This window comes from Pteronotus mesoamericanus, unplaced genomic scaffold (assembly GCF_021234165.1).
Source record: "Pteronotus mesoamericanus isolate MK-2021 breed Mesoamerican mustached bat unplaced genomic scaffold, CSHL_Meso_final contig_22, whole genome shotgun sequence".
NCBI classification, from domain to species: Eukaryota; Metazoa; Chordata; class Mammalia; order Chiroptera; family Mormoopidae; genus Pteronotus; species Pteronotus mesoamericanus.
Genome location: NW_026555090.1, coordinates 1531140 through 1558037, shown reverse-complemented (window position 1 = coordinate 1558037; position 26898 = coordinate 1531140). Strand labels below are relative to the sequence as shown.

Here is a 26898-nt window from a genome sequence, read left to right as displayed (position 1 = left end):
ATGTGAGCTTGGGGCCTCAGGATAAGAGAGCCCCTCACAGTTGGCTGCTTGAGCTGGGGAGGGACTGGGGGGCAGATGGACAGAGAGAAGCAGAGATGGAACCTGGATGATCCAGGACAAAAAAAAAGATAACAGGACAGACAGACTGACGCAGGCAGAGGCTGCCTTCTTCTTGCTGGCGTTCCAGCCCCTAATGTCCATAATTTCAGGCCCTGTGAAGGTTCCTGTGGTCCCTTTCTGTGAGAGGTTCCTGACTTCTAGCATCAAATCCTCTTTTCCTGAAACGAACTCCAGCAGGTTTCTGTTGCTAGTGGTCCAAAGGGATGTGGCTGAGATGCCTCAGGCACAGCGGGAGCTGTGGATATGGTCAGCCGCACTGCGAGGCTGGCCAGGGCTGCAGCTCCTGGCTGGGCAGGGCCAGCCCTGGGAAGCCAGGGCACCTGACCTCATCCTCATCACGAGCCCATCAAGTAAGAACATCCAGGAGGGCTGGGCCTGCCAGAAGGCACCCTCTCTTGTCCATCTGCTGGAAACTCCCAGATTCTGCTCCTGAAACCTCTGGAACTCAGTTCTCCCTTCTGCTTTCCACCTCTGCTTCTTGCCTCTCTGCTGACTTCACCTTATACCTTTGTCTGCGTGTGTCCCCAGCGTCTGAGCCTCCCTGAACCTCCCGTCCTCCCTGCTCTGCTAGTCCTTGACCTGGGGCAGCCCCCGTACCCTGCCCTTTATCCACTGATACCTGGAGAGATTTCTGATGGCGGGCTGATGGTGCCCCCCACAGCCCCGGGTGGGTCTGGCAATCCCGCCACCTGGTCCTAGAGACCGCCTCTGCCCAGCTGTCCTCCCTCCCTCCTCCCCCACCAACCACTTGAATGCAGCTTATGCCAATATGCATCTTCCATTTCTGGACTGTGCTTGATCAATTGTCCCAGCACTTTCAACTCTCATGCACCCTTTCCTTTGACCCCCAGAGGAAGCACAGCCTCCCCTAACCCCACGCGCCTTCTCCACCTGCACCTTCTGCTTCCCATTCTCTCCGAACTGTCAACACTGGCTCCGTCCCCGTATGGTGGTCAATTCGCTCCTGCCCCCAAAAGATGCTTCTGGTTCTCTGAGGAGAGCAAACTCTATCGCCCCACTCTTTTGAAACACATTTTTCTAAAGTTTCCCATAACTTGACACCAAGCTGCCTTTGGGGAAATTTTTGTGTGCTCTACGTAAGATGTTACCTGCAGAGTGTTTGTGCTTTTTCAAAGAAAGAGGCTGTCACTTGGGAAATGATTCTTCACCGTGATTTCAAAGCTCTGACTTCTCATCCCTTCCATGTCCTCAAGGCCTGGCACCTGTGAGAGGTCAGCGCGCTTCCCGTCAAGCCCAGCAGCCGCCACGTGGAACAGCGCTTACGCCCCTGAGGGCAGGGTCTGGGTCCTGACTGCGCATCCTTTGGCGCCTCACCTCACCTAAGCCTTGAGTTTCCCATCTATAAAAGATGAATAATTCCTCCCTCCTACAGTTGTTTAAGATCATTTATTTAGTCCACACACATAATGAATAACTATTACATGTTATGACTACAACAGACCGATCTCCTTACCGTTGTTTCAGAGTGAATCGGATAATCATACAATATTTAATTACAAAGCTCGACAGGTTGGTAGGTGTAGGGAAGGATGACAGCATACAGGAGGGGCGCCCGGCCGCCGGAGGGAACAGGCTGAGACCCGGAGGATGAGTCGGAAAGAAGGGAGGGGGCCTCCCCGGGGAGGGCGCGGAGGAGGGGGGGGCGGGACATGCTCCGTTTTGGCTGGAGAGATGCACGGTTGGCCAGGCCTACGGCTCTGTTGTTATCCCGGGGTCCCTGGGGCGAAGCTCCTGGGGCTTAATAGCGACAGTGACGTGATCAGGTTCTCACTTTAAGAAGCTCGCTCTGGCTGTCCTTCTGAGATGGGCAAGAGTCGTGGGGGCGAGAGATGACCGCGGTGGAGGTGAGTTGCGGATGTGGGAGATCTCTCGGAACTTCTTTTGTAACTTATTTTATAGGTAGGACTCGTCATTCAGGTTTCAGATAAGAAAATGGAAGCTAGTGAGAAAGGCTAAGTGACACGCCCACGTTTATGCACCTAGTATGGAGTAAAGCAGGAGAACGTGACTCCAGGGCCCTCTTCTTACTCATGACTGGCTGTCCCAGGGCCCTGCGGGCCACCGCGGGCCCAGCTCCCCATGGTCCTGGCAGCGGCTCTGGGTCCGCGCCCCGGCCGCACACGCCCCCCCCCCCCGCCCCCGAGCGGGACTTTATCAGTGATGTACCACCCAGCCTGGGTTCCTCTTGACTTGCCTGTTGGCAGTTTTGTTGGTGAAGACTACAGGTAGGAGGTGGGGAATGCGCCCCCGTCAGCGGGGCAGCTCCTCACGGAGAAACAGACCCGGGGTGGTCCGGGAAACGACAAGCGGGGATCAACTGGGTAAGAAAAAGAGCCCCCGCTGGCCACGAGTTATCACTCAACAGTCTTCTGCGTGCTTGCTGGGCACCAAGAGCACGTGTGTTATTTAATCCGGGTCAGCTCTGGAGGCCGCTGGACAAGAGATTCCTAATGCCCTAATGGGAAGGAGGGTCTCCAAGTCACACCAGGAGCGACCGACAAGAAAAAGACAGGGGACTCCAGGATCCATATGCCCAGCCACAGCACTTTAAATCGCGCCAAGATGAAGAATAAAAGTAAGATAAATAATTTAACGACAATTAAGATGTCACTTGAATTCTTGAAGTTATCAGTGGACCTTTCGTTCTGGTACCTTTTTTTAAAAAAAGTTTTTATGTATTCATGTTTAGAGCGAGGGGAAGGGTGAAAGAAAGAAAAGGAGAGAAACGCGGATCAGTGGGAACTGACCTTGCACTCTCCCAGTTCACAGGCCGCTGCTCAATCCACTGAGCCACACCAGCCGCGCCTCTGGGGCCTTTTTTAATAAAGGGATCAGGCCAGAAGGCTAGGGGCTCGAACCTCTTAAAAATCTCTTCGCGCCCTGCCCCCTGAGGAAACGGTTCCTCAGCATTTCCTTCTCACCCACAGGCCTGAAAGCCCGGACTAGTGTTTTGACCCGTGTGCTCATTTTACAAACGAGAAGGGCCGGGCCAGACTCCTCGGAGAAAAAAGTCAGAAAAGTCAGTTAAGTCGGGCCCCGTTTGTCCCCGCTAGTCCTCCCAGAGCTTCAGCTCGAGTCTCACCGTTCTCAAGCGCAGGCCACCCGGCTGGTTAGCGCGGCTGACGCTTCGCTCAGTTGCTAGGGGAACCCGGAGGCGCCACTCCGTTGCTAAGGGGAAGTTAAGAGGTGGACATCCTGGGTGAAAGTTGACAAGTCACGTGACACTATTTCTGGGTGGGGAAATACTCCTACCACCAACCAGCCATAGAGAAAACAAATGTTTCTCCAATCAGCACTTTTTATGGGCGGGGATCCTAATAGCCACGCCTATTTTCCCGCCCCTGCCTGGTTGATTGACTCGTCTGTTCTCCAATAAAGGTAGGGATTCTAGATTGACCAATATATTGATGAATTAAAATCCACAGTCTCGTTCGGAGGCAGGCTGCAGGAGGTGCCGCTGCGCCGGACGGAGATTCCTGTGACTTAGCTTGCTCCTCCGCCCAATCGGACGCCGTGGGGTAGGTGGAGCTTCGCTGAGGCAGTGCAAGGACCAATCGGAGGAATACCGGGCAGGCGTCGCCCAATAGCGGTGCGACAGGAGCGAGATCAGGAGCCGAGCGTTCCTGAGGGTGGGGCGGAGGCAAGTGTCCGTCAGGTCCCGAGCGCCACGGAGGACTGCGGAGACCCCGGCGGCTGAAAGGGTACTCGGGCCGCTGCCGTGTCGTCCGCCCAAGATGGAGTTCCTCCTGGGGAACCCGTTCAGCACACCGGTGGGGCAATGCCTCGGTAAGGCCGCGCGAAGGATGGGCGTCAGGGTGGGCGACGGCAGCGGCTGACGTGACTGGTGGGGACCGCGGGCCTCTGCGAGTCACCGGTGCCACCTCCCGGGCGGGCCGGGCATCCTGTAGTCGGGCCTCTGCCCACAGGCTGGCAGGGCCTGCTCGCGACGCCAGCGCCATTCTGCCAGGCTGCGCTCGGAGGCCCAACTTGGACTTGGAGATCCTCCGCGCGTCCCTACCCATCAGGGCCCAGCCCCTCCTAGCACCTTAGAGGTGGTGCCAGCAGTTGGTCGGCTCTCGGGAGATGCTGCTGCGTGCGTCCTTGTCCAGCCTGCTGCCGCTGCTGTCAGGACCCAGTTTCTCCGCACCCTCCTCCCTGCACCCTTGTCCCTGCTTTTCAGTTCCTGCCAGGGAAGGCTACCTGCTCTAAGACTTGCTAATTAGAGCTGCAACTCAGCCGGGGTGTAGGAGGGTTGGGACGGGGGGAGGGGTCCCTAGAGGATGATGACCTGGGCCGGGGTGGGGGGGCGAGGGGGCGGGAGGGAAGGTGGGCTTGGCCTGCCTGCACTGCTGCGGGGAAAGAAGGGAGGCCGTGTTACTGTACGATGAGAGCTTGGACTGGGAATCTGGAAGCCTGGGCTCCAGTTGGGACTTTGCTAGTGACTTTCGCTATGACCTTGTGCAAGTCACAGCCCTTTCTGATTTGACGTGTGCACTGTCAGACAGATGAGGTGTTCGGAAGTAAGATGTGGTAGGTTCCTTCGAATTCTAAAATTTTGAGATTCCCTGTTGTAGTCTCTGCACATCGACTGCCGCTTCCCTGCAATATTAAATTTTCCAAAGCTGAAATCTTCTGGTGGCAACGTAGAGACAGGGGGTACTCGGCAGACTTGTTAATCCTATAGACGGGGTCTGGGCACCTGGAAGAGGGCACCAGAGGTGACCAGTGTCCTGAGTAAGGAGAGCCGAGGCTAAGCAAAGGGACACCACAGTGGCCACCGTATGGGATTTCCTCACTGGAAAAGCAGCTTGCCTTTTCACCTAAGGCAGGAGCTTAAGCCAAGTGATCAGTCAAGAACGTTGGTTAGTTTCTTTTAAAACAGAGTTCCTGCCCTGGCTGGTGTGGCTCAGGGGATTGAGTGCCAGCCTGCGAACCGAAAGGTAGCGGGTTCAATTCCAAGTCGGGGCACATGCCTGGCTTGCGGGCCAGGTCCCTGGTTGGGGATGTGAGAGAGGCAACTGATTGATGTGTCTCTCCCACATTGATGTTTCTCTCCCTCTCTTTCTACCTCCCTTCCCCTCTCTCTAGAAAGAAATAAATAAAATCTAAAAAAAAAACTTTGACAACTGAGTTCCTTCGGGTTGGTGGAAGGACTGATAAAATCTCTTTTATGAGTAGGGACCTTTGGAGTCCTTCCGGACCTGGCTGGCTCAGGCAATAATGATTTGTTTATTTCCTGCCCTCCCGAACTTCGGCTTACTTTTCAGCCTTTAGTGGGGCCTGTGAAAGTACTGAGGTTGCTCCCCTTGGCTACTTGGCATTTGGGAACTGTTCTTCTCTTTGACGAGGACTGATGGACACCGGGTGTTGGCAGAGCCTTCCCCACCTTTGCACACTGCCGCATCTCTCCGGATTCCAGCCCTCTCTTCCTCAACCCCGTTCTTCAGCGGCTCTTTCACTGCAGCCACCTTCCAACTCATTTCTCAGCTGAGTGTTGAGTTCCAACCAGTTATTGGAGGGAACCAGTCAGCTTGCAGGGCCGGGGGTAGGGGGGCGCGGGGAGGGATTTTTTTTCTTGTCTACTTCCTTTACAATAGGAAGCTCTGCACCTTTGAAATGCCAGGGTAGTTGTGGGGTAGAACTTAAAGGGGATTTACAATTATGCAGATAAAAGGGAAATAGGGGTATATGTGGAGTGGAAAGAGCATGATGCCTCTGTCAGGGAGACCCGGCTTTTGCATTTTGCCTTGCCCACTTGTTGGCTGTGGGACCCCTCTGAGCCTTCATTTGCTGAGAGACAGAGCTAGAGCTAGAGAGATAGAGGGGTAGATTTGTACTCATAGAATAGAGAGGTTTAAGTGAGCTGATGGATGTAAAACACGAAGCACAGTGCCTGGAACGCAGTAGAGAGTCAATAAATTGTAGCTGTCACTGTTAATAACAGAACAATTAAGTTAAGATTGAATTTTCCTATCTGGAGAGGCCATGTGGGACAGCTGGCCCCTCTGCGACCTGTGAAGGAAAATACCCTTGCAAGCCCCAGCGGTGTCTGCCAGCACTTAGAAATGACACTTGACCATAAAGAGAATGAAGCTTCCTCATTGCTGGTTAGGCGACTGGTCATGCCTGTGTGATTTCACAGTTCAGTTCAGCTCTAACGTATATTCTGTACTGTTGTGACAAAGTGTAAAAGTGATTTTCATGATGTTTAGTATTGTTAGTATTCTGTTAAAAGTGTGTGCCAGGAGGTTGATGGGAGGGAGGGGAATACAGAAATGAAGTAAAACAACAAAGCTAATGATTAAAAGCAGTAGCTACAGCTGCACAGAGCAATTGCACAGCCATTATTTGCTCCTTGCAGCTGCTCTGTGAAGAAAGTGCCTTGTCTTCCACGTTAGCGATGAGGACACTGAGGCCCGGAGGAGTGGAGGGCCTGCGCGGCTGGTGGAGGGAGAGCTGGGGTTCCACAGCCGTCCCGGTCATCAGGGGTCTATGGAGAGGGGACAGACGTGCACAGGACAAGGATGACTAAAAGAAGGTCACTCCAGAACGGAGTGCTCAGTCATGTAGTGGGGCTTGTCGATGCTGTCAGGAGTCCGTACTCATTCAGAAGAGCTGGTGCGATGGGACTGGTGTCTCTGCGTCTGAGACCTGTTCGTGAGGATGGGTGGGAATTCCCTGTCCTGGAGACAGGTTGGGGGTGGGATCTGGGAGCCCCAATCTGAGCGGAACAGAGTTAGCTGTGGCCAGCAGTGGCGAGTAGGGTCAGGGCCCACTACGAAGCCCTCTTCTGGGTGGGTGAGATAAAGACCACATTTTTTAGCTAACGTCACCCTGTAGTCTCTCTGGACCTCATTTTCCTCACTAATAAAAGAATACCTCACAAAGGCTGCATGGGGCTTGTGCCTAAATAATTTCATCAATTATTTAGTCCAATTCAGTGGGCTTTTTGAGTACCAGGCTCTGGGATAGAAATATTAAAAAGCGGCTCGCAGGGAACCTTCAGTACATAACGTGCGCACCGAAGGAATCTGGAGCTGCAAAGCATCAGGCTCACGGTAGGAGGGGTTAGTGATTGTTACTGCCTCATGCCTGGGCCTCGTACGGACATCCTCACCTGGTGCTGTTTGAAGGGACACACAGTTCGCCCATTTTGACCAGCAGCTGAGCCCACAGCCTAGCATGCGCAGCCTGTGAATTTCCTGCATCTGGCTTGCTCTTCATTCTGGAAGGTGGTTCCTGAATAGGACCTGGGCTTCAGAGAGAGCACCAACAGTGGCCTAAGAGACTTAAGTATGGAGAAAGAAAAAGTATTCTTACTTCCAGATTTTCCCTTCTGAAACAGGTTACAAAACCTGCCTGTCTTAGTCTCAGCCCTCTACGACTGAGCCCTGGGAGCTGGGTGTCTCCTGGAGGCGGACCTCGTGCGTCAGGAGCTCCCTGCTTCGGGGCTACGGCACTCTGCAAAGTGGGTGGCTCTCCTTGTGACGGCTACACGGTGTTCTTCGGTAATCCTTTTCCAAGAGTCCAGTTTGGGTCCATTTACATTAAAAGATCAGTGAATAGTTAGTTCATTATGACTAGAATATTTGGGCAGTGGGAGAAGGACCATGTATTGTCTTCACCGTTCTGCTTTGATGAGCGCGTAAGGAGATACTGTGCTGTGGTTTGTGTTTAGATGGGATGGTATTGGACATCAGCCACTTCCTGGTGCTCCGCGAACGTAGGTCCTCGATGCCAGCATGGCTGTTTGTGCCGGGAATGACTAGTCAGTCCTTGCTCTGGTGTGAGAGGCACAGGAGGAAAACTAAAGGAAACTTACAATTAGTAAGCACCTACTCTATGCTACCTCTGCACATAGGATCTCATTTAATCCTCACAACATTTAATTATTTGAGTGCTGTTGCCCCTGATTGCTTGAAAGGCAGTTGAGAGACTTGCGCAAGGTCCGTCAGAGTGAAGGCAGAACGCACTCCTGACCTGTGCTCATTCTGTGCACCGTCTTGCTTTTGGCTCTATGGAGGATGGTGGAACGTTCTGCTTCTTTAATCTCTCTCACTCTTTTTAAAAATCTTTCTTTAAGCATTAAATGTGTGTCTTTGGACGTTAAGTATGATTACTTAGGCTTCGTTTATTCATTGAGTTGTTTTATATTGGCTGTCTGTAGATTCCAAACTAAGCATTTGCCAGGATGTTCACTCCGATAAGGGAGCTAAGACAGGAACCTAAATCAGATAAGAGAAAGTGGTGGCACAAGGTTGGACAGATGCATGAAGTGAGGGAGTGGAGAAGGAAGGAGTTTCCTCCAGGAGTGATAACAAGAAAGGTTTTTGCTTTCTTTTATTTTTTAAATCCTTACCCAAGGATATGCTTATTGATTTTTTTTTTTTTTAAGGGAGAGAGGAAGTGTGGGTGGAGGGAGAAACATTGATGTGAGTGAGCAGCAGCTGTTGGCCACCTCCCATACACACTCCGACTGGCAAGTGAACCCACAACTTAGGTGTGTGCCCTGACTGTCGTTTGAACCTGCAACCCTTTGGTGTATGGGATGATGCTCCAACAAACTGAGCCACTCAGCTAGGGCAAGTTTTGCTCTTCCTTTTTTTTTTTTTTTTTTTTAGTTCAGTATTGTATTAATATGTGCCAGAGACTGAGGAAGCATCTTATATATTTACAGTCCTTTAAACCTCACAGGAGTACAATGAGTAAGGCACTGTTATTTCATTTTGCAGACGGGGATACTGAGGCAGTGAGAAGATCCCACAGCCAGCAGTGAGGGAGCTGGAGGGGAAACTGGGATTCTGTAAAACCACCGCAAGGAAACCTGCCAACTTTTGCATAGTGGGCGGGGATGAGGAAGAGCCAGGAAGGAGGGAAGGAAGGGCTAGGGAGGACTTGGAGGTGGTGGCTGCTGAGCAGGATTTGACTCATGTAGAAATAGAAAAGGAGGCTTGAAGGGCTCTCTTGGCAGAGACAACAGCCTGCTCCGAGGTCGGATACTGCGGAGCAGGTGGGGGTACTGGAATTGGCCCTGTTTCCCAGCGAGGGGAGTGTCGTGGAGGAGGCGGCTGGGAGGCAGGGTCATGGAGGGCTTCAGAGGCTGGTGAGTTCGAAGGAGCTGGGACGCTTCGTGGGTGGCACCAGGGAGCCATGGAAGATTTCTAGGGAGGGGAGTGGCATGAATGTCACTACAGCAGCAGGGAGATTTCTCCTTGATGGTCACTGAAAGGTTATTCTTCTTTCGTACCACTAAGCCTTCATCTGCACAGAACAGGGGTCCTGCAAGGAAGTCGGTAGCGGGCAGCGCCAGGCCCTCTGCGGCCTGGAGGCGCCCTGTGGCCGAGAGGTGCGGCGGAGGCGAGTGGGCCGAGGGAGCGTGGGGGGACGCCTGGGGCTGAGCGCTGCACAGGCTGTAAAGCCTGGCACCAAGGGTCCCCTGGTGCGGGTAGCCTGCTCCTGGTCCTGCCCTGCCTTCCCTGTGCAAGAACCGGAGCTGAGCCCCTCACAAGGCTTTCCTGAATGAAGGGCACGCTGCTTACAGCGGGCTCTTCGGGATGTTAAAAATGCGCATAGAATTGTGTGTTTTTTTAAAAACAACGTGTAGGTCCTGACCAGTGTGGCTTAGTTGGTTGGGTGTTGTCCCGCAAAGCTAAAGGTCGCTGGTTTGATTCCAGTCAGGGCACATGCCTTGGTTGCAGGCCAGGTCCCCGGTCAGGGTACTTCTCTCACATGGTGATGTTTCTCTCCCTCTCTTCCCCCCTCCCTTCCCTTCTCTCTAAAAATAAATAATATCTTTAAAAAAAACCCAACACTGTATACCCACGTAGCAAATTTGAAAAATGTACAAAAATGCAATGGAAAAAAATCATAATGTGCCTTTTAAATAACCTCATTGAGATTCTGATTTCATTTAAGAAGTGGAACACTTGTGTATGTCCTTTTCATTTTCTCATACTTTGGAGATGTAACATTGTATAAGCATTCTGGATGCTCTGCCTGTTTTTTTGGTGGGGGAGACAAGGTGAGGGAGTCGGTATGGAAACAGGGCCCGGGGAGCACTGTATGGAGGGATGTTGCTTTTGACCTCGCAGATGCTTTAGGCTAACCCAGTGGCCTGAAAAGACATGAACGACATGCAGGCGTTTTGGCTGACTCGGCTTGCAGAGGATAGCAGAGGGGCCTGTTCAAAACCAGCCTCAGATGTGGTGCCTGCTTTAGTGCCCCCTGTAGTCCGCCTGCCCGAGAGGACTGGCTTCGGTCTTCCCCGTCCAGCCCCACGCCTCGTGCCTGAGCGCGCACGGCTCGTCCAGGCGGCCTCCTTAGAGCGCCGTCATCACGGGGCTGCGTTTCTTCTCTGAACTCACAGTGTTTGTTCCATATTGTTCATTTGGCTTTTCTCTCACTTGTGAAATAGAATATTACCTACCCTTCAGGTTTTTGTGAAAACTGAGTGAGAGAATGTGTGTAAAGTCCCCAGCACAGCGTCTGGCACTGAACGCGTATACTCAAACCTGCTGATTTCTTTTCTTCTGCTCCTGCCGTTTCCTGTTATCATTTGTCCTGTCATGTGTTTATTGCCTTGTCTTCGGATTAAGACGGGATTAAGAATCCTTGGGGTAGGATTCCTACTTTCTATTTCCTTGGGACCTTCACAGCATGTGATAGAGTGAGTATATTCTGCAAAGTTATTCACTCCAAAGGCTCCTTTCTATCACTCTTCTCTTTTAGCATCTTTCATTGCTAAAAATATTAGCTATTATTTACTGTAAGTGCTTTACCCACATTTCCTTTAATTTTTTCTCTCTGGAAATCCATTAAGTCAGTGGTATGATCTCCATTTTTCAGATGAAGAAATGGAGGCTTAGAGGAGTTAAGAAATTGCCCACGATGGCTCATGGAGGCTGAGCCAGCTTCCACGCCCAGGGAGGCCAGTGTCCAGGTAGACGAGAAGGGGCCTGAACTGATTGCACACAGAAGTCCGTGAAGGTGGCGTAATTCCATCAATGAATTCTAGAGCAGCCCAGAGGCCCATTGCCCTCTCTTTGTTCTTGTCCAGCATTTGGCACTTGTTGTTTTGGATGGAAGTCCGTCCTTCCTCTGCCTGTGTGTGACCGCCTTGCGTGAGTCTATCAGCTGTTCTGATACTCAGTTCCCTGAGCTGTTCACGGGGCGGGGGCGGGGGCGGGGTGGAGGGTGTGTGTGTGTGTGTGTGTGTGTGTGTGTGTGTGTGTTGCTGGTTGAAATAGGGACCTTCTGCAGAGTCACAAGAAAAGTATTTCTAGGGACATGCGCATGGGAGGATGAAGTGTAGTGGTAAGATCTATTGAAGTAAAAACCAAGGACTGTCACCAAGTGCCCATGGCATAGCTCTGTCCGTCCTGTCGTGGAGGAAGTCCAGCGTTGTCTTCATCAAACCCAGAAGAAGGGCCAAGATCCAGAAATCCCGTGTCATTTGGTTCAGTCCGGTTCAGTCTCTGTCCCCATCTGGCTACCTTCACCTCTGTTCCCAGCTGTGCTCCAGCCAGTGCTGTGCTGCTGTTTCCAGACCTGCCTTTGGAGCCTGTGCTTGGACCTGCATGGGTGCTAGGCCGGCATAGCCGCCACAGACAGAGAAGGAGCACAGGAAGGGGCGGGCGAACGTGTGTTACTGAGAGAGGGGCCCTTGTTAGGCTTGGATTAGATTACCTTGACTTTCAAACTGACCAGCCTCTTTCCCAATCCTTCGAGGGCTCATGCTGGGCCTTCCCCCTAACCAGTCTGGTCTTTTACTCAGATTAGACACCTCCTTTTTGTGATCACCGTCTTGGCTCCTACTGCACATGCCTCAAAGTAGAGGGACCTCCCCTTGCGCCATCTTGGCTTCTACTGGTCATGTGTCCAGCAGAGGAATTTCCCCCCTTCTCCCCCTCATAGTCCAGGCGAGTGGAGGGGAGACTGGAAAGCCGATCCTTCCTTCCTGTGGGGTGGGGGGTGGGGGCTGGATGGAGAGGTGTTAATACCCTTGGCAGGGCAGTGCTGCTGTCCCCTGGAGTGTGTGAAGCTGTAGCTTCAAACCTAATTAAGCTTGGCTGGTTTTGCTCCCTTCTCTTTTATTAATATCTAGCTTCCTGCGCTAACGTGAGTGCAAGCATACTTGTTTTGTCACATCTTACAGGGTTAAGATGATCCGTGAGGTAGTTTATATAAAAGCAAAGTATGTTACTATGTTATATTCTTCCCATGCATCATTTTCCAGGAGTTTCCAACCGTTTAGCATCTTGGGCCACACTGGAAAGAGGAGAATTGTCTTGGGCCACACATTAAATACATTGCGACATGTAATTACAAAAAATCTCATAATGCTGTAAGTAAATTTACTTAATTAACAGCCATCCTGGGCCGCATTCAGAGCCATCCTGGGCCGCAGTTAGGATACTCCTGATTAGACTAATTGTTCCATGAGGACACCTGCTTTTATTTGTATTTATTATTTACTTACTTACTTTTAAACAATTGTGGTAAAATATACATAACACAGAATTTCCCACGCGGACCGTTTTGAAGTCCCGCGACACTGACTACGCGAACGTCATGCTGCGGCCGTCACCGCCCTCCGTCTCCACGTTTTTTCATCTTGCAGAACTGAAATTCTGTCCCTGTTCAACAATCCCGCCTTGTTCCCCTGCCCTGGCCCACCACTCCATTTTCTGGGTCTATGATTTGACTACTCTAAGTGTGTCCTATGCTACTGTATAGTATTGGTCCTGTTGTCACTCGCGTCTTTCACTTGGCTTATTGTCTACAAGATTCACCCATGTTGGAGCATGTGTTAGAATTTCCTTCTTAAGCCTGAATAATATTTCATTGTATAGATATACCACACTTTGTTCATTCCTTCGTCTTTGGACACTTGGGTTGCTTCTACCTTTTGGCTATTGTGAATAGTGCTGCTATGAACGTGGTGAACAAATATCTATTTGTGACCTAGAGGTGGAATTACTGGATCATAGGGTAATTCTGTTTGTAATATTTTGAGGAAGAACCACCATGCTATTTTCCCCAGCGGCGGTGTCATTTTGCATTCCCACCAGCAGTGCATGGGGTCCCAGTTTCTTCATGTCCTTGCCCTTTTTCTAATCATTAGTGATATTGAGTACCTTTTCATGTGTTTATTGGCCATTTGTACATTTTGGAGAAATGTCTGTTCAAGTCCTTTGCCCATTTTTTTTTCTTCTTTCTTTTTTATTTTGTTTCCACTTTTTTGGTTTTCTTGCCCTATTTTAAGTCAGGTTGTTTCTGTTGTTGAGTTTTAGGAGTTCTCTCTGTATTCTGGATATTAATCCCTTATTAGTTATGTGATTTGTAAACATTTTCTCCCATTCTGTGAGTTGCCTTTTTACTCTGTTCATTGGGTCCTTTGATGTACAAAAGTTTTTAGTTTTGAAGTCCAGTTTACTTATCTTTCCTAGTTTCCTGTGCTTTTGCTATCATGCCCTTATTTTCCAGTAAAGTCTAATACGTGCCTTAAAGACAAGAATGATGGTGCGAATAGTACTAGTCAGCATTACTCCTCACCAGGTACTGGGTTAAATATCCTTTAATGCTTACAACACCCTCGTGCTGCAGGTGCTGTCATTCAGGTTTCTAGAGTAGGAAACTGAGGCTTAGAAGTTAAGTACCTTTCCCAGGTTCTGTGGATAATAAGTAGCAGAGCAGGGACTTGAACTGCAGAGCTGGTACTCCTGACCGCTACACCGGAGAGCTCAGTAATTATCTAGAATTAAATGGATGAATGCCTGTGTGAACTTCGCAGCCAAAAATCTGGTAATAGTTGTCTCAAATTCAGATGTCTTAATGTTACAAATTATTCACCCAGTTTCAGTCCTCCTAGTATAACTCAGTGTACAAAAGTCCTCATCATCTCAGCAAGTTTTCTGAGAATTTGGTGGAGGCTTTGATTTCTTACAAATCCTTGCAGCTCTTCTTGGTAGTGGAAAACCCATGTCTTTTAATTTTTCTTTGGATTTGCTTTGGAACTGCAGTGTCAAAGAGGAAAAAGGGGCTTTAAACAGATGCTAAGTTGTCTAACTGACCAACTTGCTTTTAAGACATTACCTACCAGCTGCTGTTTTAATCATTAATGAAGCACAAGCCTTATAGTCTGGGAGGCATGTCAAAAATTCTGTTTTGGGTTTTGGTTTAAAATTGAGTGTAATGGAGAGAGACTCATTCTTTCATCTCAGAGAATTGGGCTGCAAGTCTTTGAGGGCTGGGGACAAGGACAGGGCCTGCTAATTGGACACTGTTGAGTTCTTTGCCACTCCTCAAAGGAGAAATCACACAGAGTCTGGCATGTCATTAGTCAAAATAGGAAATGAGGCCTGAGAAATGATGTTGCTTGGTGGTTGAAAGCGGAATTTGTTAGTGGCTCCCAGAGAGTGAGAATTCCTCGTATTAACTCTGGAAATTTTTAAACCAGAATTCAAAGAATCACTGAATTCTAGCTGGAGCCTTAGCATAACCGAGCAAACCAGGGCTTGGCCACGTGGTGCCTTGACACATGACCCAACAAGTAGTGTTGGAGGAAACAGGTTTTTATCTGTGGGAGTCCAGCCTCCGGGGTTGGGGGGCGCTGAGAGCCCCCGTGCTCAGAGCCCTGCTTTCCCGCAAGACCCTGCACTTCCCTTGCTCCCCAAAAGGCTGTAATCCAAAACCGTGCCCGGAAGTCCCCCATGTCCTTATCTGTCCTTAAGTCTGCAGTGCAAACAGGTGTCCGTCCCCTCTGGGAGGTGTGCTCCTGGGTTTCAGAGTCGCCCCCCTCCCGCAGCAGCTCTGCCCTCCAGGCTCTGGGTGCGCTGTCCTCAGCCTCCATGTAGCGGTTCAGGGAAACGTGTGCCGTGTTACACTGGGTCGTGCAGGGGTCCGGGGGGCATGCGTCCCAATAGAGTGACTTCTCTGCATCTCCTTCAGGGAGGCAGAAGTCTGCAGCTCAGCATCCCCGTTCGCAGCTCAGCTGCAGACATCTCTCAGGAACCCGTGTTCGATGCGTCAGGTCCCCGCAGCTCCATCAGCTCTCTCCTTACACCCTTGCGGACCATGTGGCTGCTTCCTCCCTCTCAGCCGGCATGGCTCCTTCCTACACACCAGGCCTCATGACGGATGGAGCCCCTTCTCTTTCATCCCACCCTTATTTTAAATGCTTGGCCTGGAACTTCACTTCCTATGATGTGCCACTTTTGCCGGTTACTCGTATCTTTTACCTTCTTTCGGCTGCCACCTTCAGTCAGGGCAAGAGTCCCCAGCGACTTCCGGGGTGGGCACCCACCTCCCCTGCCTGTGTCACCGGCCGCTGTACACTCTCAGAGTCACTGCCCTGGGCGGCAGCCCTCTCCATTCAAGAAAGACACAGCGGTGAACTTGCCGTTGTTACGCAAAGTGTCTTACAGGCGTTACCATCTACTCCCCCTGCCACCAACCAAAGGTTTGTGGGGAGTATGCGCTGCTGTTTTCAGGGGACCCCCACTCTGCGCCCTGTCACATTAGCAGCATTTGATCGAGCCCCTCATTTTACATTTAGGAAACAGGCCCAGAGTGGGTACCGGTCTGTGCTCTTTTTCCCTAACAATGCTCCTGACACCAAACGTGTGGGTTTTTTCCTCATACCAACTGGGCATTCTATAATTCGGTTCTGACCTGGCTTCCTGGAGTTATCCCAGGCCCCGCTCGCCCCCGCCACGCACACAGGCTGGGGGCTCGGGACTGCAGGACTGCTCCCAGCCCAGACGCCGGCGGCAAGTCTCAGGTTGCCACCTGTACTTCTGACCAGCTGGCTGTGAACTGGGGGCCTCAGGTTCGGCAGCCTGCTCCAGTGGCTCATGAAACCCAGGAAAACACTTGACGTACATTTGCTGGTTTATTATAACGGACAAAAACCAGGAAGAGCTGAATGGAAGAGATGCAAGGGGCAAGATATGAGGGACGGGGCGCAGAGCTTCGAGGTCTCCCTCTGGGTGCTGCCCTCCCAGCACCTCTTTGTGCTCACTGACTGGCAAGGCCTCAGAGCCCCTTACGTAGGCACAACCGCTTCCCGTTGGCCGTCGCCGCTCCCTCAGTCTCCACCCCTTCCGCTCCTGGAGGCTGCAGGCCGGGGTGGGCCGAGAGTCCCCCGCCCTCTCAGGCCTCCGTCCTTCTGGCACCCAGTCCCCACCCAGAAGCCATCGAACCACCACCCCATCCTCTTGCCTCCTTCTCATGCAAAGGCACTCAGCACGGTGGCGATTCCAAGGGTTTTTGGAGCTGTGTGCCACGAATCCAAGACAAATCTCAAATTTTTTTTTTATTATATCACCGTGAGACAGACCAGTCAGCTGCGACAAGTGGAACAGGGAAATTGAGACAGATAGTTACATGGCCAAGCAGTTTACAGCCACCTAGTAAATCGCAAAATCCTGTCTTCCCCAACCAAAGACACCTAGGGGTAAATGGTTTACTCTTCTCCACCGCAGCCAGAGGGCAAGCAGCTTACACCGCCCTGCTCCGGGAGAGGGATGCAGAAAAGCAGTCAGTGCCGCTGGTGCCGGCCACTCCCGGGGCGGATGAAGTCAGGGGCGTAAGTCTCATTTGGGCACATGGGCATACAGCTGACGAGCATTCTGTTGAGACACCCCCTGAACCCTCAGCCTTTAGGGACCCTCAAGACGCCCCTGGCCAGCTGTTGCGCCGTCCCATACACCGAAAGGTGGCCGGCGTGATCCCTCCCTGGTCAGGGCACATGTGGGAGGCAGCTGATTGGTGTTTCTCTCTCTCTCTCTCTGTCTGTCTCTAAAATCAATAAAAATGTGTCCTCAGGTGAGGATATAAAAAAAATTAAAAACCCCCAAGAGGAAGGACCCGGTGCTCGCTCTTCCTCCCAGGAGCATGTCTGTGCCTTTCCCTTCCCCCGTGAGCGGGCAGGTCCTGAACTGAAAGTTTTGTGTGAAAGTTATTCTGCTGATTTAGACCTGGCTTGGTGGGGGTGACTGTTTAGCTCCAGGTTTGATGATTGACATGAAATCAGTTCATAGAATAACCTTTGGTCTTCTGCTTTAATCTTCTTTTTCTGGCATTGACTCAAGACAGAGAAACTAATTGCAGGAGGACATGGGAGGTCTGGGATTGGTCACTGCTCTGCTGCTAATTTGCTATATGACTTTTGGTAGGTCACGCCCTACCTGTTTGCTCATTTGAAGAACATCGATTGAACAAGAGGGTCTCCAAGTTCACTTCCACACTTACAGCTTAAGTCCCGGATCAAAGTGGCTTTTAGTTTTTCTTAAGGCTGTTAGCCTCCATGGGAGAATCTTCTCTCTTTTGAATCTAGTTTGTGTGTGTATGTGTGTGTATGTGTGTGTATGCATATATTTTAATATTTTTCATTGAGGTATCATTGCTTTTGAATTATAATTAACGGGATGTACAAATCGCAGTTGTTACAGTTTTGACAAATGCATCCACAGATGGAACCTACACCCTTCAAGACGCAGCCTTTCACAGTCACTCCCAAAAGGTCGCTCTGGCGCCTGCCTGGTCAGTCGCCTCCACTGCAACATGGCCTGTGCCAAGGGAACCACTGACGCTAGCTCTGTCCCTGGCTAGTTTTGCCTGTTCTAGAAGTTCCTAACTGGGGAGTCATACAGTGTATGGTCTTTCGCCTTGAGCCCCAGTAACATTTTGGGGAATCTTCTGCTTTCTTCCTCCAGTCCTGAGAAATCCTATCTTTTGTTTTCTCCACCTGCCTCTTGAAAGGGCTTGTGGTTCGGGGTCCTGCGGGTCCCCCGATCTGCTGTGGTTTGAGAAGTGAGGGCCCTGCCAGCAGCCGCCATACTGTCCGCTGGCTGTGATGGAGCATAAGCTTCATTCCCAGAGACCAGGGCAGCTTCGTTTCTGTCATTGCTGGCGTCACAGACTTCTCCCTTGCCAACTGGACAAATCGGGTCCAGCAGCAGATGAAAGAGAACTCTGACACCCGCAGCTGTCACATGTAATGGGATGGGGTGCCCATGAGATACCCCCTTTCAATTTCAGAAATATTCTTGAACATAAAGGCGGATCGCTCCAGGGAGCAATAGCAAAAGGAAGGAGGTCTGGCAGGGGCTGAGCAGACAGGCCCAGGAGCCACCTGCACGTTTTCTGACCTCTCTGGACTGTGGTGCTTAGTGCCAGAGGGAGGCGTTTTGTTTGTTTTTCTTCATAATGTCTTTAGCCTTTGTTTCCTCTCCGTAGTACTACCTCTTCCAACGTAGTCTAGCCCTGGTCCTGCCTGGGCCGCTGCAGGTGCCAGTCAGCGGGTCTGTCCCCTTCCACTCCCCCGCCTTTTCTACACCTTGGCCACTCACGGCTTCAGACTCTCACCCCAGGACCCTCCGGGAACGCCCCACCTGCTTCAGTGGGAGCTGTGCACGGAGCCCGGCGTCTTGGCCCGCCCCCAGTGGCGGCTCCCGGCTGCTCCCCAGTGGGAGGCTGCACGTGCGCTCCACTCCGCTCCCTCCTTGCCCGAGCTCGTCCTGTTCTCTCCCCCCCCCGCCCCCCCGCACGGGACTCCTCCTCCTCCCTTGTGCCGTCCTGTTTCCCGCAATGGCTGCACCGCTCTGCATTCCTACCAGCAGTTCCTAGGGTCCTGACTTTTCCCTTTTCCACACCTTCGCCAACGCTGTTCTGGTTGTAGCCACCCTAATGGGTATGAGGCTGTTGCCTGCCCTTTGGGAGCATGTTATTAAGCACCCATATAGATTCAGGATTGTTCAGAACCTAAGTGAAGGATTTATATCTAGAGGAAGGCAGAGCATTGGTCTCATGGGGAATATGTTCATTTTGTAGCATTTCATAGCTACTAGATGATGCTATATTGCTTTTATATAAAATTTCTTTGTTGGGAGGGAGGGTGGAAGTGATAGAACAGACAGACTTGAGGGGACACTTGTGCCTAAGTGACAGAGTGGAAATTATAGCCCTCTGTTGGCTGGTAGCATTACTTGGGCCCTTAGTGGAGAGATTACCTTCGGGAGGAGACACCCCCGTCTTGGGGCCAGCTCACCGCCCTGGGCACAGGCAGGCATGTTGCCGTGTAAGCGCGGGGGCAGGGGGAGGCGGCACGGACTCCCAGGGTTTCTGAGGGCCTGCCCTGCGGTGGCGCGTGGCGGGGGCGGGGGGCGGTGCGAGGCACAGTCAGCGCCCTCAGGGAGTTTCTCTGAGAGCGAGGTGAGCACAGATTTCAGCGCCCTTCGCCCTTCGGCACGTCCGGTGGGGGCACTGGTGGGGGGTGCTCAGAGGAAGCCCAAGTAAGGTTCCTGGACCTGGTGTGAAGGGTGAGGGGGAGTTGGCCAGAAAGAGTCCTAAGAAACCTCCAAACCTCCTTGAAGAGAATTTTTGTGAGTTTATTTGAGCCAAACTGATGACAGTTGCTGGGAAGCAAAACCTTAACTGATTAAAAAAATGCTCTGGAAAATATCAGTTTGCACTTTATTATATACGTTACAATCAAAAGAGAAGACATAAGTGGGTTCCATGAAATCCATTGGTGATAGATAAGGGAGGCAGGAAAAAGCAAAGCAGGGAAACCTCTGGGATTGGATAAAAAGTAAAACGATAGATGTTAGGGTGTCCATGGGTGCAGGCTGTGGAAGAATTCACAGAGAGGAAAATGCAGAAAGCTAAGTTGCATTCACTTTCCAAGAGGGAAAGGGCCTAGGCCTGGAAAATTACGCTGGCCCTGAGGGGTTGGGGTTTTGAGCTTTTACTGGATTATGAAGGGAAGGGGGCGGGGTTGCTGTTGCTTGGCCACAGGACGGTCAGGGGGTTGGAACACAGGAGGTTCAGGGTGGTTCTGCAGGCGCTGCAGTTTGCTGCAATGGTATCGTTTGCCTGCGGCCGTGGGGGCCGTTAGTCACGTTCTGCCCGAGCTTTCCAATAATCTCCAGTCCTGGGACATAAGCTCAGAAGAGTAAAACAGCAGTCGATGTTTAACAAGGTCAAAGTCCTGCTTAGCAAATGCGGCTGGCTTTGTCCTCTCTTTACCCACTCTGGTTTTAAAATTATTTTATTCTTAATGATTGGACCTGACCCCGGGGAGTACGGGCAAAGGACTTCCTATGGCTGCTTCCTGCTGGTTAGGTATGTAGAGTTGTCCGTACCGAGGGGCCATGCGTGGGTCGTTAAGGGGAAGAGGGGCGGCCCGAAAAGTGAGAGCTGTGGCCGGAGGCTGTTGGCGGACAGACCCTCCCAGAGCCTGGATGCTCCGTGGAATGAACGATATGAGGTATTTGAGGAGACATGGCCCAAAAGTGAGAATAAAGAAAAAGGCTGCTATAGGTCCTAGGAAGGGACTTAGCCAGGAAAACCAGAACCAGATATTGGCCTTAAAATCCCACCAGTCAAATCCTCCCGAGACCCCCTCTTTATGGAACTCCCAAGAAGGGGATAGGTTAAAGGGACGATGGCACTTGCGTAGCAGAGCACGCCAGATGCTGTCCGGGGCTCACGTGTCCGTTGGCTGGACTCTGGGAAGTCGAGCTCGGTCTCCGTAATTGGCTGGCAGGCGTAGGAGCGAAGAGTGGAGTCCTCGGACGGACGGTTCCTGCTGTGGGGGGTTCTTAGGTGGGTCAGGGGGTTTGAGTCAGGAGAGATGTATCCACAGTGGAAGTCCTTGGCTTTGCTGCCAAGGGAGTACTTGGCCCCTTTACTTGAAAGGGGCCCTGCGTATTGGCAGGGACGGTGCTGAGTGCGGGGTAGGGGTGGGGAACAACCGATGGAGGGGTGACTGCCCCGCTGATGGTTCCGAGGTCCTGCACTGTCTGTCGATGGGAGCCATCTGGCTTCCTGACGGGGGAGCATGGGAGGGCTGTAAGGAGAGCAGGCAGGTCTTAGTAAGCCTGGCTGAGAAACCTGGTAATAAGGGGTTTGAGACCCTTTAGGGCCTCTGGCTTAATTGGCAAGGACAATGTGCGGGATCCGTCACGCAGACAGCAGTGGGCTGTCTGTGAGGTGCCCTCCCAGGAGCGTCAGCGATCCAGACCGCATGAGGGACCCTACTCACAACCTCGGGGGGAGTGGAGTCCGGGAGGGAAGCTGGCGTTGAGGTGGTCCCCAAGGGTCCTGGGAAGGAAGCCTGCAGGTGCAGGAGGGTCTGAGCGCCTGGCTGAGTCATGAGGTCCCCTTCCAGGAGAGGGGCGGGACAACCAGGAATGGCTGAGAAGGAGTGAGCGGAGACCTGACCCTGCAGCGCACAGAGGAGGCTGGGGGTTTGTAGGGTGGCCTGAGGCCTCCCCTCCACCCCTGTCACAGAGGCAGGGGAGGGAGACAGAGGGCTCCAAAACAGGGAGAGCAGAGTAAGCGGCTCTGGTACGGATTGAGAAATCGATTAGCTTACCTGCGGCGGAGAGAGTCACCCGAGGCTCGGCCAGTTCGATGGTGCAAAGTGGAGCCTGGCCCGATGCCAGGGCCGTGAGTCCACGTCCGGAGGAGGCCAGGGAGGTCCGAGGGTGTGGAGGGAGCCCCTGTCGATTCCGGAAGGGGAGCCCGATCTCCTCCCTTGAGGAGAGGGCACTCCCCCTCCAGTGCCCGTCTTTTTGCAATGTGGGCCTGGCCCCGGTGGCTGCCACTTGTTCTTAGGGCACTCTGTGTTCCAGTGACCCTCTTGTTGGCAGTTGAAGCAGGTTTGGGGCCTCAGTGCCACCGATGGCTGTCCTTGCTATTGCTCTGGGGGCCTTGGTTAAGGTCCTCCCTGAAGAGCGCCCTCAATTGCTGAGGTCACCGTTTGGAAAACCTCTTCTTGCTCCCAGGATTGACGTGGATCCTGCTCTCATTTCTCCTCTCGTTGAGCCTCATCACGATTGTTAAAGACTCTGAAAGCCAGAACGACTAGCTCTGATTGTGGGGTCTGAGAGCCCTTGCCTAGCTTTCGGAGTGGGTGCTGAATGTCCGGGGCTGACTGGGAGACGAAGCGCATCACTAGGACAGAATGACGCCGCTCTGACCCGGGGCCTGCGTTAGTGGGGAGGCAAAAAGCCTGCGAGAGCCCAGAGAGGAAAGAGCAGGGTTCTCGCCTGGCCCTTGAGTGACTTTCTTAATCGTGTCATAGGTAACAGGCTTTGTAGGGGCCGCTTCATCCCCTCCGCGAGGCAGGGGAGCGTGGGCTCTTGCTCACAGTGGTCAGGGGAGCGAGCTTGGTAGCCCCGGTGGGGTCCTGGTCAGGGACGGCTGTGGCGCGGGGCGCGTGAGCATCAGGCTGCCCCCGGCTTCAGCCGTCCCCGTCTCCCATGCTTCGGCCTCTGTCTCCAGAATCAGTACATGCAGAAGAGATAATGTGACCACCTCTTTAGGAGAGGTCACAGGGGAGGGTGAGATAGTCACACTCCTTCGTGAACTTACCTGGGCTGGCCAAAAACTGCCGAGCTGTGCCTCAGTTTGGGAGAGGTCTGACATTGAAAAGGGAGCCCGGACCCGAATAATGGTTTCGGATCTAGCATCCTCACGGAGAAGGAGCTGGGTTGCAGGCCTAGGGGGTAGGGGGAGAGGTCTGAGGAGAAGTAGGGAGAAGAGATGGGGAGGGGGCGTTAAAGAGTCAGGTGAAGGGGAGGAAGGGGGATATGGAGGAGGAGGAAGTGCAGAGAGGGGGAAATCATCCGAATCTTGGGCAGATGGAGGAGGAAGGGGAGTAGGTGTAAGTAAGAGCATGTGGCAGGAGGCGCGATCAGGATGACGAGAAAGCTCGAAAAAGGCCTGGTGTAAGGAACCTCAGGTCATTTCTCAAAATGGCTACGGTACAGGTTATTCTGGAGGACAGTATTACAGTTAGGAGGTCCATTCTTGGGCCAGACCCCCTCATCCCCTAGTTTGTATTGGGACCAGGCCGTATTTCAATAGAAAATCAAGTGCTTGGGCTTGAGGTTGGTAAGTCCCAGAGCCTTCAAGTTCTTTAGGAGACCTGCCAATGGGGAGTCCCTGGGTGGGGTCGATTGAGTATTTATTGCCCATGGCAAGAACTACAAGAAAGAAAGAGAGCGACATCTCGGGGACGGAAAAGTACCGAGGAAAGAGAAGGTCCGAGAGGGGCACCTCCGACTCTGACGCGTAGGCAGATCTGGCCCTGGGAATCGGGGTGCTCGATCTCCCGAGATCAGACTGAGACCACAGAGATCTGTCCTAGGGTCAGGCCTCCCTGAATCACGGGACGAGACTGAGACCGTCAGGGAGACGGTCGAGAACCGTCTCTTAAGGCTGAATCCTGGAGGAAAGTGATAGGCCCAGTGATGGGACGTGTGACCAGGGCACGACAAGAAAGCTATCGCCTCTGGTTCTGTGAATGTTAGTGTCCCAAGATCCAGAGAGACTCACCTGTCAGTAGCAGTGCCGGTGTGTGGGGAGGAGGCTATCTACCCACAGAGGCTGGAGAGACAGGAAAGGATAGAATCCTCTCCAGACCTCGCAGAGACAGGGTTAGGGAGTAAGCCCGGGATGAGCCTCTGCTGCCCACTGTCCCCCTAGTCACCAGGCTCAGGAGAAGGAGGAGAGGGAGAAAGAGAGAATGTCCCTGTACGGGCCACCAGAATGTTAGGGTGGTTGGTGATGTGGGCTGTGAAAGAGTTCACAATGAGAGAAAAATGCGGAGAGCGACGTTTTATTCACTTCCCAAGAGAGGAAAGGGGTGAGGTGTGAAGAATTACACTGGCCCTGAGGGGTTGGGGTTTTGAGCTTTTAGTGGATTATAAAGGGCGGTGGGTTTGCTGTTGTGTGGCCTCTGGGCTGCTTGGGGCCTGCAGCTCCGAGGTTCCGGTTTGTTTTGTGTGAGCTGCAGTTTGCTCCAGTGTTATCTTTTGCCTGCAGCTGTGGGGGTGGTTAGTCACGTTCAGTTCTTGCTTTTTCAGTAGTTTTCCAGTCCTAGGGACAGAAGCTCAGAAGAGTAAAATGGCAGTCGTGTTTAACAAGGTCATAGGCCTGCTCCCCAAGTGGCGCCACAATAACAAATGACACCGGCTTTTCGCTATTAAGAAAAAATTGTCCTTTCAGTAGATATATACTTCTTTTCACAGGTGGGTACGGAATAGTTAGCAGTCAGCTTAAAATTAATAACAATGAGGGGGTTTGTGGTCTTTGCTCTAGTACAGTGCTTGCGCTTTGAGGGGTCTGGGACAAGGAAATTGGACATTCTAAAGGTATGTTGTCATAGATGCAAAAAGACAACAGATGGGCTCAATTAAGGTAAAGATTGACTTCTGTGAGGGAAGATTCTACCCTAGGACATGACTACCTGCCATAAACTACTTTTAGTTAATAAGTTTTAGTTTCAGACCATCCTCAGTGGTTACTTTAGGTCTCTGAGCTAATAAGGCCGCCACACAGGCCTCCCCTGAGCCGGTCAGGGTTAGGATGTGGCCCCTTTTCGTTAGCAGGAACAAGACTTTCAGCTTGTCATTGAATTTCGTGAAATGCGTACGCCTGTTTAAGAGAATGTCCCAAGGGGACTTCAAAAACTTGATAGAGAGAAGGGTATGAAATGGTAGGTGCTTCAGGGCTCCACTCTGGGACCGGGTGGGAGCAGGTAGAGGGTAAGGCAGCAGCCTTCTGAGTATGACCTCCCAGAAGCCCCACTGGGGTGGTCAGGAGGCTGCCTTTCTCAAAGGCAGCCTCCTGCCTCCTTCCAGGTGACAGTGGAGGAAGCAGCACCTTGGGGTAGCTCAGGGGCCTTCCCGCAGAGGGCGGACATTCAAACCCTCCTCCTCCAGGGTTCCTTTACCCCAGAGGCTGGCTTCTCTGGTCCTTTGTGCTGCCTGTTTTTTTGTCTACCTTTCAGGGAATGGGTATGTGCTGTGAACATGAGAAATGCCCAAACCTGTAAGAATTTTTATGAGTTCATTTGAGCGAAGCTGACGACAGTTGCCATTGCGGGAAGCGAAACCTCAATGGACTGAGAAAACGCTCGAAAGAAGGGCCGTTGTGCACCCTGCCTTATACTGGACAGTCAGAGGAGGAGGCCTAAGGGCGTACATGAAGTTCGTTAGTGGTAGATCAGGGAGGCGGGAGAAGGCAGAGCAGGGAGACCTCCGGGGTGGGATAAAGAGTAAAAGGAGTAGACACATACTTCTTTCACATTGGTGGGTGCAGGACAGTTTGCGGTGAACAATTAACATGATAATAACAACAGTGAGGAGATTTGTGGTCTCCACTCTGATGCAGTGGTTGTGCTTTGAGGGGTGGAGGTTGGAGAAAGAAAATTACTTTGATATTCCAAAGGCGTGTTGTCAGGTAAGTTACCCTAGATGAAGGGCAAAAAGAAGGCAGGCTTCGTTAAGGTGAAGATTGACCTTTGTTAGGGAAAAATACCGCCCCAGGACAGGACTGCCCGCCGGGAACTGAAGTTCTAATTTCAGACCGTTCCATGTGGTTACTTCAGGTCTCTCATTTTGTAAGACCTGCCCCACAAGCCTCCCCTGAGCTGGTCGGGTTTAGTATGTGGCCCCTTTTTGTCCACAAGTCTATACCCATTCTTATTTAAAGATTAGACAAGAAGAAGTATATAAAGTAAAAGTAACAGATGTACACATTGTCTTAAAAAATTAAACAATACAGCCCTGGCTGGTGTGGCTCAGTTCGAGCGTCGTCCAGTACACCAGATGGTACACCAAAAGGTCCTGGGTTCGATCCCCGGTCAGGGTGTGTGTGAGAGGCAGCTGATCGATGTTTCTCTCCCACATCTATGTTTCTCTCCCACCCTGTTCCCCTCTCTCTAAAATCAATAAGCACGTCCGCAGGTGAGGATAAAGAAAACAGGCAATATAGAAGCACATGTCATATGAAGTGCTGGTCCCCACTCTCTCACCCAAGCTTGACTCCCCAGAGGCATCACCAGCAGCTGCGTAGTGTGTGGCCCTTGTCCCATGAAGCTGCTTTTGTGTAACAGGATCCTACTGTAGGTTTCATTTTACAGCTGCTTTTGTCACACCCTCGTATATTTTAAAGATCCTCTGTGGCAGCCTCTTTCAATCTAGCTCATTGTGCCTAGTGCTCCATACAGTGGATAACAGTTACATAGCCCTTCTCGTACTGGGAGGCAGTGTGGGGTTTTTCCTTATAAATAATGCTGTTTGTACAATTATACATTTCTGCGGTGTAGAATCCTAGAAGTAAAAACCTGGGTCAGACTATAGGAGCATTTAAAACTTCTATGGAGGCTGCCAAGGTGACTTCTAGCAGGGCGTCCTGCATTAGATTCGCACTAACAGATGCAAAGAGGGCCTGGGCAGCTCTGCACTTCTGCACATCTGAGGAGGGAACAGGCCTGTGGTTGTCGGCGGGCCGCGCTCCCTGACGGAATGCCATCTCCAGCCCGGCCCATCAGACGCGCGCTGCCCCGCCCCGCTGCCTTCCTGAGCACCTCGGCCCTGGAAGGCGGGGTGCACCGTGCCCACTGGTGGGGCTGGGGAGGCCACCGTTCCTCCCGCAGCTTCGACCTCCCCTGCCGTGTACCAGCCAGCCAGGACCTTTCCTTTTCTCGTGGAAGGCTTTTTTCCTGAGGACCCCTTGGTCACTGTTTCCCTGTTGACCCTCGTATGAAATACCTTTTCTTTCCCCATCTGCCTGCCCGCTGTGAGGGAACCACGTCTTTCTGTTGCTGTCCCAGGGTGGTGACCTTGGTGCTCAGAGTCACACTCCCTGCATGCTAGTGGGTGGCTTGTTAGACTTGAGAATCCACAGGATCTCCCTCCTTATCTCTAACCCGGTGAAATAACCTGAAGTCGGCAGGTT

The 26898-nt window shown here is 52.0% G+C and overlaps 1 protein-coding gene across 3 annotated transcripts in view; it reads left to right on the top strand.

The window, feature by feature from the left end:
• Positions 1-3659: 3659 nt before the first annotated feature.
• The window catches only part of TOM1L2 (target of myb1 like 2 membrane trafficking protein), a 117666-nt gene continuing 94427 nt past the window's right edge, over positions 3660-26898 (top strand). The window contains exon 1 of one of the 3 annotated variants that reach the window (XM_054571132.1): positions 3660-3927. In XM_054571132.1, the coding sequence (XP_054427107.1) occupies positions 3876-3927 (52 nt within the window). In that variant the 5' untranslated portion in view covers positions 3660-3875. The remainder of the gene's footprint in view (positions 3928-26898) is intronic. The other 2 variants (XM_054571130.1, XM_054571131.1) reach the window with 2 other exon arrangements.